The sequence below is a fragment of the Aulostomus chinensis genome, chromosome 8 (assembly GCF_037954235.1).
Source record: "Aulostomus chinensis isolate RoL2024-O1b breed Wild chromosome 8, RoL_Achi_v1.0, whole genome shotgun sequence".
Classification (NCBI taxonomy): Eukaryota; Metazoa; Chordata; class Actinopteri; order Syngnathiformes; family Aulostomidae; genus Aulostomus; species Aulostomus chinensis.
This window is the reverse complement of record NC_141327.1, coordinates 23078529-23089884: the sequence shown is the minus strand read 5'-3', so window position 1 is coordinate 23089884 and position 11356 is coordinate 23078529. Positions and strand designations below refer to the sequence as shown.

Here is an 11356-nt window from a genome sequence, read left to right as displayed (position 1 = left end):
ACTGTACTAAACACTGCCCCTTTCTGTTTTTTGATTACAAATAGCCGAGGAGGGTTAGGACAACAGTACAGCATGTGCTTCAGGAGAGTGGCAGCTGCAAATGTCCTCACCTCTGAGTGACCTGGCACCCTGGGCAACCTCTGTGAAGAATGGAAGGAGGGCAGGAGGCGGGGGCGTTATGAAGGGAAGGGTGGTTGGCACCCTAGGCCCAGCCATTAGGCTAATGAATCCAGGGCTGAGTGGAAGTAGGGAGACCTCTAGTGGCTACATCCTAACTCACCTGGCCCAGCGCGCACACGCACACGAACCTGAGGTCGAGCTGACACAGTCACTCTAGTTGGATGTACTAGATGTTTGATCAGCCTGCTCCTTTGAACAGCATTTTAATCATTCTATTATAACCGTGGATAGAACTGCCATATTTTTTGTTTCATCATTCTCTGCCTCGCATTGTTTGGTTGATTCTAACAGGGATGCGCACTATCTATTTGGTAGAAAAAAAACATAACCATAGTAAATTTGACAAACTCCATTTTTTTATTTCCAAAACATAAGGAAAAATCATATTGCGTCCTCATCAGCTGTCGATGAAGAAGAAAAGGACTCCAGCAAAACTTCTGACACTGAATATAATTTTGAAAACCAATATCTGCTGAGATGTCATGATTATCACGAGCCCTTAATTTCTAATTGTAAACTCATGTTTTAACTATGTAAAAACATCGACGTTAAGATTTTTTTTCCCGTAATTATATTAAAAATACAGAGTGAACACACAGACATAAGACAACTATACTAAACACAACTACGCTACTGTGCTGGATACTGCATTATACCGAGTACATTTATGAATGCTACTTTCCTCATCACCTATGGAACTTGACAATCCCGTACGCTGCCGCTCTCAAATCGATGTACACTGAATTGAATCTTTCTGGCTGTTGGTCGGACAAAAACAAAGTATTTTATGCGAGAACTTTGGGTATTTCCTGTTTTAAAGATTAAACGATAAGCTGATTAATTGAAAGTCTTAGTTTATGTTGGTATTTTAAGCTGAGTGTGGTCTGTGACCCTCTAGTAGATTATAAAGGCCAATGCTTCACCCTGGAGAAGCCACTCCTTAATAAAGCTGCTGCACTGCCAATATGAGTGTGTGTCTTCTCCTCTGATCTCTGGTGGTGTACCAGAGCGCAGTGCAATTTCTCAAAATATGAAAGTGTGTTTTGTCTGAGTCAGAAGTAACTGAGCAGCTGACTCCTGATGAGGATACGTGGTCGAGCTGACACTTCTGGCTCTGGATGAGGGGAAAACATTTCATTAAATCTCGGACAAATTTCTGGACTAATATTCGTAGAAGTTACATAATGACTCCCTTTTCTTCATATCATGAGCAAACAAGGCGAGAGAAAAGCCTGGCCGACTGTACTGGCAGAGATTTTTTTTTTTATTCAAGTGTCCATTTTAGAATCATATAATTATTTTAATATTTCATTTATTCCACTCAACACATCAATATACATGTTAGCAGAGAGCATTAAAAAGACATGAATACTGCTCTTCTCGAGTCACAGGTAGTGTGTATCTGAGGGGTGGCTGAGAGTGCCAGTATAAACTACTTCTCAGACTCGACTCCCACCACAGTACTTCAAATGTCAGTATTTATGGCATGTGCAAGTCACAGCCTCTCCCTCTAATGACCCAGTTAGGAAAAGTGATGTGCAAACCATTTTCCAAACACAACGTGGCCTTTTACAATCCTCTGATGCTTTCAGATAAATTCCTTAAAATGGTTCATGAATGTCTGTGGCGTCCATGAAGACCAGCCTGCTGGTGAAACATTTCCTATCTCACAGCGAGGCTTAAACAAAGCCTTTCACAAACTCAATATTTGATTTTGCAGTCTACGGTCCAAACATAATTGTGCCTTAAAGCGGTAGGCGAGAAGGAACAACAGTCTCTCCCGATTTGGATAAAAGCAGGCGGAGGAGTCCGTGGGAGGGGGTGGCTTCTTTCTTAGGTGTTCAAAAAAAAAAAAAAAATCAGATTAAGTGTTGAAAAAGAAAGACTGCTTCCTTTTGCACAAAAATCTAAATTACAGTCTCGCTCTGTCCAGCTTTATTTGGCATCCGCCCGTGTCACCATGAGCGCTATGACGATGACGACAGGAAGGCTCTGAGCAGCAGATCAGACGCCAGGCCAGGGGAGATGGCCCCTCGGGTGACCCTCTCCTCCAGATGTGGGAGAGCCTCTCTGACACTCGGGTGATTCTGGAAATGACACAGAACGTTCTCCTGGATCAAACTCCACATCCAAACCTTCTGCTGGTCCCGCCGTCGGCCCTGCAGTTCCCCACTGGCCAACATGGCGTCCCGATACGACTCCATCTTAGCCCAGACCTCTGGGATGCCCTCACCAGTGTGGGAGGAGGCCCGCACCACCTGACGGGGGAGAGGGGAGCAGGGTGCATGGGTGAATTCAAAGTGTCTCTTTTTCCAACACGTCAATGTTAGATCATTAAGCAGGTGAATGTAACCAAAGACACAAAAATGTCTGCTGCCTTCTGAAGGTTTACTACTATGAAGAGGTTTGACCGGGACATGCATGTACATGCAGAGCTCCTCCTGTGAGCTGGGACGGTGTAGCTTTATTGGACAGGGATCAGAGTGGTTGAGCCTTAAAAGCACGAGCCCAGGTTCAGTTCCCACCCATGCCTCCTATTTCAACTGCGTTTCTAAAATGTCAGCAGTCAAAATGGTATAAAAATGTATTAAAAGCTGAAAAAGTGAGCTCTGGTCCATGATTGTATTTCTAATTGTACCACTTTGTTCCTCAAGTGACACCACAGAGCCACAGTTGCACAACAAGAGGGCAGAGCGTGTAGAGGATGGAGGTGCCTAATGTAGCCATAACATCTGTCTGTAGCTCCTCACCCAGGAACAGTGACACAGCTGGAGCAGCAGTAGCGAGCGCCCAGGCCAGCTTCCCACAGACAGAACTCATCTCAGCGATCTCTTTCCAGTGAGAGTTGGCATGAGACAAGAGGAAAATGAAGTTGTTACCTCCACTAAGGATGTTTGTCAGTGTACCAAACAAAAACTATCAGGCTGATTTTTACCAAACTAGGTAGAGGGGCATAGTCGGAGACGAGGACCAACACCTTACATCATTGGAAGATACGATTTTTTTTTTTTTAAACACTGGTTTCTTCTGAGGTCGCGCTGGCAGAGGTAAGCGCCCTCCGAGTGCCCTTTAGTTTTTCCATTTTATGGATTGTTATGAAGTAACTTTGCATCTCCTCTGGGCTTGCAATAGATTCAAGAGCACACGATGACATTCAGGGAAACATGAGCTAAAATATTTCAGAATAGCAGGAACAAAAGGGGTCAGATGTGCATCTGGATTCCAAAAAAAACCCTCCGATATCCATCAGTTCATCACACACCAGTGGATGGGAGGGGATGTAAAATAAATTGCGCGGATCCTTCGCAATCTCCGGGCTGCATCGTGTTAAGAAATTACATGTATCATTATGAAATAATTTGACATCAAATGGCAATTGGCTAAGTTGAATTTGACAGGCTGGTAAATATTGGAGGCCCGTGATTAACAGCAATTATGAATCCTCTGATTGCATCATCAAGTTAATCATTTTACAAGGTTGGATTGGAATCTGAAGTAAAAACAGGAAATCAAACTTTGGGAGACTAACTGAACTGCGTAGTTGCTAATTATCTTCTTGTAAAAACCAATTTAAAAACCTTTTTGGCCTCATCTACCCCTCCTGGTACTGAACCGTACCGAGAGATTTTGGTTTCGTTATCCAGGTTTTTTGTCTCTTGATCTACAAGAGCATGCAGAAAAATGCTATTTAGAATACGGTCTTCCAGAAAGAAGAGGTATGAATGTGTGTGAATGGGTGAATGTGAGGTAAAGCACACTGAGCGGTCGGTGGAGTGGAAAAGTGCTATATAAATACAGTCCATTTACCATTTAGAGGTACTCATAGGTACTTATCCAACAGAGTTACATGAAGGTAGAAATAATTGGCGGTCTGGTCACTTAACGTTGTTAGGAGCATTTATTCAATTCTAAATGATGTAACACTGATGTGGCCCACAAGCATGTAATTCCAGCGGGCCTGTGCAAGCAATTATTATTAGACAGTATCGTCACAATGACAGAGCTTCTACCCTGAACAATGCTGGACATTTAAAAGTGCTGCGTTTCTAATGTGATGATTTGCTGCGTTCCTCTATTTTGAACGATTGCAAAACTAATCTCTCCGTTTTCAGATTGTCCAGCGGTCGTGTGCTGACTCGACTCATTAACTTCACATTTCTTTTCTCAGTTGCCTGGCAGCAGATGTTTTGTAGATAGCCAATAGTTCACTAGTCTCAGGGGTTTTCCACAAAGCCTATAAAACAACAATAATCAAGCAACTTCACAAAAAAAAAAAAAAAGAGGGGGGCTAATCTGGATCCATCAGCAATGAAAAACTACAGGGTCATTTCCAACCTGCCGTTCATCATTAGTCATTGACGTTTTTAAAAGTCTCTAGCAGAAAATAACAACCTTGTTAAATTTTAATCTGGCTTTTTTTGGGTCCTCATCACAAGGCAGACTGCTTTGATCAAGGTTCTGGATTACATTTGGACTGGAAAACTGTTTTGGTCTCTATGACATTGTTCTGAAATTTTTAAATAATTCATGACATTCTTTGTCAGTAGCTGTAGATCCGAGCCTCCCCAAACATGTGGAGTCCCCCAAGGGCCGATTCTCCGACCTTTGCTATTTTTGTACCATACGTAAAGTTGCTATCTTTAAACAACGTACAGTACGATACAGCAATTCCTTCGGAAGCTGAATTACACAATCCAGTTGAACAACGATGCAAAGAAGAGAAGATTCAGAGTCTAGTCTTGACAGCGACAGTCAGTCGTGTTCAAAAGGACAAAACAAATCGGAAACTTTGGTGTTAACGCTGCATACAATTAAGTCAATAATCCGCCCTCTCCCATTTCAACAACACTGCAAGGATGAGAGACTTCATGTCAAATGATAATCTGGAGAACCTTGACTCTGCTCTCTCTCTCCCAGGTTAGATTGCTTCAACAGACCAGGATTACTGGTTGTTCCGAGTTCAAAGTAAAACTGCTGAGGTTGATCTGATGCTGTTCCATAAACTGTGCTGAGTACTTCTGAGACTGAACTCAAGACTTCACATATTCACATTTAAAAAAACAATCAAAGCAAAGGCAAGTGATCTGTAAATGATCAAAGAAAAACTAGAAAGCTGCAACTCCGGTAGAGCGAGAGGGTCATGAAACTGACAATTACTGGACTGTGCATGAAGGAGGAAAAATGTCACTTCCTGCTTCCTGAACTTTCACCTTTTGTCGCTTGTACATTACTTGCCTTTGCTTTTAAATAGGTGTTGTTAATCTTAGCGGTATTTTATGATTTGCTTTTTTTTTTTTTAATTGATTTTACAAAATTTGCTCGATGTGTTTTATTGAAAATTGTAAGGATGCCAATGGGCTTCCTTAATAAATATGCTCATAACTGGTATAACACGACGACTACAGGTTCCAGGAACTCTTTCATTTTTTTTTAACTAATTACTATTCTGGGGTTTTATAGAACCGACGTTTACCCTCAATATTTGAGAAACAATCAGCAGATTTTTGGCAAATACATGTTCTCAAAACTGAAACTGACTCACCGAGATCAAAGTAGCAATTACAGTCTTAATGTTTGCATGCAGAGTGAGAAAGGCTGTTGTAGCTGAGAGACAAAGAGAGCAGATAATGACGGCTGAAGCCAAACAGAGACAGACACACAGCGACGGCGAGGGTCAATGCACACGCAGAGACACTAGGAGAGCAAGCCAACAGCTTTAATGTGAGTGCGCAGGCTTCTAATAAGCCAAATGCATGACACAGCAGCCGACTATTCAGCAGTGGGAGGTGGAGGTGGTGGTGGTGGTGTGGGGGTCTCCTGGCAGCTTCCTTGCAGGCAGATGCTGCATTGGGGCAGGAAGACAAAGGGACAAGGCCAGGCAGGCGGGTGAGCTGGGATATGCTGGGAGGGGTGGGACACTGCAGCACTGAAACCATAATGCTATGACCTCATCAGCGTCATCCTCCCCCTCCCTCCTCCCAGGCTGACCTCTCTCTGGGATGTCTTGTTGGGTCCACAGAGCTAACACTGTGGCAGTTCAGTGGTCAAATGTTGAGCGTGTGCCACTTATCTTATTTAATTTTCACAAGGCCTTTACATTTCAAGCCCTGAGCTTTCAGTTTTTGTCCCTCTTTCTCACCACCTCTCCTAAAAACACACCTGCTCTCATACACACACCTTGGTGTTCCAGGACTTGGACTTTCTCCTGAGCAGCTTGAGTGCGCTGGTGTATTCAGTCTGGATCCGCCTGGCTGGAACCACAAGGTCTCCGTCTGACTTTGTTACCACCACTAAGTCAGCCCTCTCAATGATGCCTCTCTTGATACCCTAGACAGACGTGCAGTCATGGGGGGGGGGGGGGGGGGGGGTTAACAAGACAAGATAGCGATGAACCATCTCAGCTTCTGTCTGATCCGAACCAAACAAAAGTATTTACTGCATAAAACAATCACTCAAAAAAGTGCCTTTGGCCTGTTGAAATGTGGTGTCACACTCATCAGCTCATGACTCAGGACAGCGGCAGCTCTGCTCAACAACTCCAGCTGTCAACACGTTCTGACTGTTAGAATACGAACTGTGCTGGCTCTGTTTGTCAACATACATACAACATACGTCAACAATGTAAATGTTGGAGAATGAATAAAAACAGGAATTTCCTTCGTAACGGACATCAACAGCGACTTTTCATAGCAAATACAATCCGACAAAAAAAAACAAAAACAACAACATTTAACTGAACTGACTTAACACAAGACCTGATGACAGGACCAATCAAAGACAACAGCAACCAAGTGGCAAAGATGACATCTCTTCACCTGCTGGACTTCGGCATTTTTTAACTGAACAGGTGAAACAAAACACTCTTAGAATAACATTCTCTAACATTCTGACAACACTGAGAAGGAACTCCTTAAGTTAACTTAAATATTAAAGAGTAATTACGAACATTCTCAGACCGACTAAGTCCCGTTTGAGCAGTGAGTCCATTCCAAGGTTTATTTGGGGTTTTTTTTTTGGCTAACATTCATCAACCAATCTATTTCCCATCAGCAGGAGTGGAGATCTGGTGGAAATTAAACCACACTGATCATCTGATCAGTCTTCTGATGGAAGACTGCAACAGAAGCCATTTTCCCAGTTGCCAAATGTACGGCTTTAAGACTACAGCTTTCTCACCTCAGGAGCTCTCTGAAGGGCTGAGACGTTGTGAATAATGTATCAAGGATTCAATCTGAAGAGATTCTTGGAAAAGTAGTGATATTCTGATTTTCTTAGGACGCTCTGTGAGTAAGGAACCTGGAGATCCCAACTGTCACTGACCTGCAATTCATCGCCCCCTGCTGGTGGAATTAGCAACACAAACATATCGACCATATCAGCCACTGCAAACTCTGACTGGCCGACACCTGGAAACAAAGACAGATTTCTCTGTAAGTATGTGTGAATATCACAGTAACTGATACGAGAGGCAATGATGTGCCAAATATCCCCAAAGTAAATCAGCCCTGGCTGTCTCGCGGGGTTTTTAAAATATGAAACGGCTTATTTCTACGCGCAGAAGTGGGATGGGTTTATATTTTTACTTGGCAACATAAGACATCAGCCGAGCAGATTTGATAATTGCACTGAAACGCAAACATTACAGTGATGCAGGAATTAAAAATATCTGTAGCAGACAACAAAAGGTGGGTTTAACCAGAAAAATGCCAATTTGAGCCGGCAGAGATTACATTCTATAGCCTCCATGAAAGTGAGTATTAAGATTCATGCGTAAATCAGCAAGGTGGGTCTTACCCACAGTCTCTACGAGGACGATGTCATATCCTGCCCCCTCACACAGAACAATGGCTTCATTGGTTGTCCTGGTGACTCCGCCGAGTGTCCCAGAAGTTGGCGACGGCCTGATGAACGCATTCATGTCTCTGGAGAGTTCAGTCATACGAGTCTTATCACCCATCAGGGAGCCTGCAATGAGAGGGAGGTTCTCATTTGTAGCCTGAAATCAGTGACGCCTACCAGCTCTTGATTGTGGAACGATCAGTAAAGCTGCGTCTGTATAATACACCCTTAACAAGCGTTTCTCAGTATCCTGCGTTGATGCTCCGTGTCACAGGCGCTACCTCCTGTCGTGCAGGACGAAGGGTCAACAGCCAGCACAGACACTTTATGCCCTCGTCCAGTCAACATCTTTCCCACAACCTCGATGAAAGACGACTTTCCTGCTCCCGGGGGGCCGGACAGACCTGCGCAATCAGCACACATGAACGCAACACTTAGCAGGAGCACAGGAGCAATACTACATTTCTGATATGCTTGGAGAATATTCCGGAAACATCTTAGGCACCTTAGGTTATGACGAGATGCTGATTAATGGACGCGCTGCTGCAAAATCAGACTCGCGTTACGCAGGTGAGAATTAACGGTCATGTGCAGCAGGTAGACAACAGCATCATAAAAAGCAGGACGCTGCAAGTGTGCATCCATCCCGAGTGCCACCTGCACTCCATTAAACTTCCGTGTGATTTATGGATACACTTGCGATATTACGACATACACAAACGACAATGTAACGGACACATCAGGGTGATGGGTCCACATCAAATTCTAGGACAGTTTCAGTGTACCTGTCTAGAGATTCCACAAGTCTCTGGAGCAGCACTTTGAGACACTAACTTCCACAGGAGTTGGTATTTTGATGAAGGAGGCAGGGCGAGACATTGGAATTATGTCCAAAATATCACATAGTTGCTTAACAGCAATAGCATCCGCTATAAACGTCAAACCCAGCAACCCGTTTTTTGAAAGTTCCTGCAGATGCTGTTATTTGTAGTTTGATACTGATTCACTGAAATCAAAAGGAGCATTTTTTTTCTTCTCGCCAAGATGAGGATAAGCTGACCAGAGGCCACCTGTCCGTCAATCCTGCCTCATCTTAAAATGTTCATGTAGCTTAATATGCCAACCGTGTCTGTGGATTTCAGTGAAAAAGCAACAAACATATGTACATGGATACAAAAGTGCTGTCAGTTTTATTGATGTAGCGACATCAGAGTGTTGTTAATGTCTCATGGTTGAGCTCCACAGTCTGCATGGGAGAAACATGTATTATTCAAGGAGGAGATGACTTAAAGGAATAAAAACATGCTCAGTTCACTCTACTTGCACATTGCCAGCTTACACATATAAAGTACAGTTTCTTTTGACCTTGTCTTTTCGCGCAGAGCACACACCTACTCTGAAGGCCACCGGCTTCGCTTCATTGCACTTCTCCTGCTCCCTCCTGTAGGCCAGCACTCTCTGCAGCAGAACCTGGGCCAGTTCCTTCTTCCTGGGGTGCTGGGTCTCAACCAGGGTGATGGACTCTGCAAGAGACGCCCGCTGTCCTCCGATCAGTCCCTCATACAGTTTATTCAGCAGCCTCTGTTCAGGCCCGCTGAGGTCCTGGATGTGCTGGCTTAAGGCTGTGCTCACAGTCCTTCTGAGCTGGCAGCTGTGGCCGGTTCTCCAGTAACAAGGCTGGGAACCAGTGAGCACCCACTGATGGAGGCTGGTGGCTGAAGGCACAGTGACTGAAGAGGGGAGGGAGGCGATACGGCGGAGGAGAGGGGAGTTTAACCGTCCCATCTTATAGTAGAAATGGGGCATCTGTGAAGAGAAACAGGCAGTCAAGGGTGTTTAACACACTCGGTAACGCTTGCTGCAGTACGGTGTGACTGAAACAAACGTAGCTTTCATGCTACAAAGCTACATACACGCTGTTCGTTTACAGATACTTCAAAAGGTGTGATAAGTAAACACAAACAGCGAAGTTAATGCCGTAAAACTAGCGCGTTCCATCGTGTCCGCTGAGATTCCCGTGAATGCAAAGCTAAGCGGGACGGTAGCTGACAAACAATAACGCTGGTAACAGTTTATTTAAAAAAAAAATCAATTCAATCTGAAGCAGGAATTCCCGCTGACCTCGTAGCAGCTCCATGGAGGGTATCCCAGTTTACATGCTGCTCCATTCAGCCACTTCCTGTTTCCGGTGACACCTGGTACCACCCCTCAAATACTTCCGTCGATCATTTTAACGATACAATATATGTAAATCTGCTATTTATAAAATACATCTGCGATTCCTGTTAAATATTATTCATGTCAGAAAAGTAAGCTACGTTGTGAACCGTACGAGAAGTTTATAAATCTGTCTCTGTTAATAAAAACTTAATAATGACTCTGGGCAAGGCCGGCCAGCAGATGGCAGCAGAACATAATTGTACAGTGGGATCTGAACAAGCTGCATCCTTTTCCTAGTTCTATGATACGTTCTTACTTTTCTCAAATGTTAAATTGTCATCAGTTTGCAGTATGGCAATTACCACATTTCCAGAAGAGTAACCCATGAATTGACATTTAACACACAGCACCATCCAAGCAGAAATAATTGGGGTCTTAATGCTGTGTTTTGACCAAATTACAACTTAGTTGTGATATAGCAAACCTGTCTGGTCATTTAAAAACCTTTGATGTGCAGGTTTAGTGTCTGATGAATTTATTTTTTTAGTGTGTGTATGTATTTGCATCAATACTTGTCTCTCTTGTTCGCAGCAGACAGTCTGTAAATGTAAATATAAAAAAAGGCAACATCATTTTCCTCCATCCATCGTCATCTTCCGCTTATTCCTTACTAGTAAGGGTCGCGGGGGGGCTGGAGCCTATCCCAGCATCTACGGGCGAGAGGCGGGGTACACCCTGGACAGGTCGCCAGTCCATCGCAGGGCCAGCATACAGAGACGAACGACCAGTCACAGCTGGTCACTCACTACCAGTACCACATACCTACGGTCAATTTAGAGTATCAATCAGCCTAGTCCCCAAATTGCATGTCTTTGAACGGTGGGAGGAAGCCGGAGTACCTGGAGAGAACCCACGCAGGCACGGGGAGAACATGGAGACTCCACACAGAAAGATCTCGTGCCCGAGCCGGGACCTTCTTGCTGTGAGGCCACAGTGCTAACCACTGCACCACCATGCAGCCCCCATCATTTTCCTCATTCAAGCTATTCACACATTTGCCTCAAACTGTATCACCCGTGTAAGTAGTTAGCTTGTAAGACTCCAAGTACAAATACATGATTAAGAAAAAAGCAGGCTTATATTTGAGGCATTTTATTCAACACCAGAATGTGACGAT

The 11356-nt window shown here is 44.0% G+C and overlaps 1 protein-coding gene across 1 annotated transcript; it reads right to left on the bottom strand.

Moving 5' to 3' along the window:
* Nucleotides 1-598: 598 nt before the first annotated feature.
* On the bottom strand, nucleotides 599-10216 carry mmaa (metabolism of cobalamin associated A). The gene is made up of 7 exons (XM_086210242.1): nucleotides 10141-10216; nucleotides 9411-9825; nucleotides 8301-8423; nucleotides 7975-8145; nucleotides 7501-7586; nucleotides 6358-6507; nucleotides 599-2438 (listed from the first exon to the last, which is right to left on the bottom strand). The coding sequence occupies exons 2-7, from the start codon at nucleotides 9823-9825 to the stop codon at nucleotides 2148-2150; spliced, it is 1236 nt and encodes a 411-aa protein (XP_086066368.1). The 5' UTR covers nucleotides 10141-10216; the 3' UTR covers nucleotides 599-2147.
* Nucleotides 10217-11356: the final 1140 nt, after the last annotated feature.

Coding starts and splice junctions, on each gene's coding strand:
- mmaa (XM_086210242.1), bottom strand. CDS start 9,825: ATGCCCCATTTCTACTATAAGATGGGACGGTTAAACTCCCCTCTCCTC. Junction 8,146..8,300: donor TTCGTCCTGCACGACAGGAG/GTAGCGCCTGTG, acceptor CTCTCATTGCAG/GCTCCCTGATGGGTGATAAG. Junction 2,439..6,357: donor CCAAGTCCTGGAACACCAAG/GTGTGTGTATGA, acceptor CTCCCCCGTCAG/GTGGTGCGGGCCTCCTCCCA.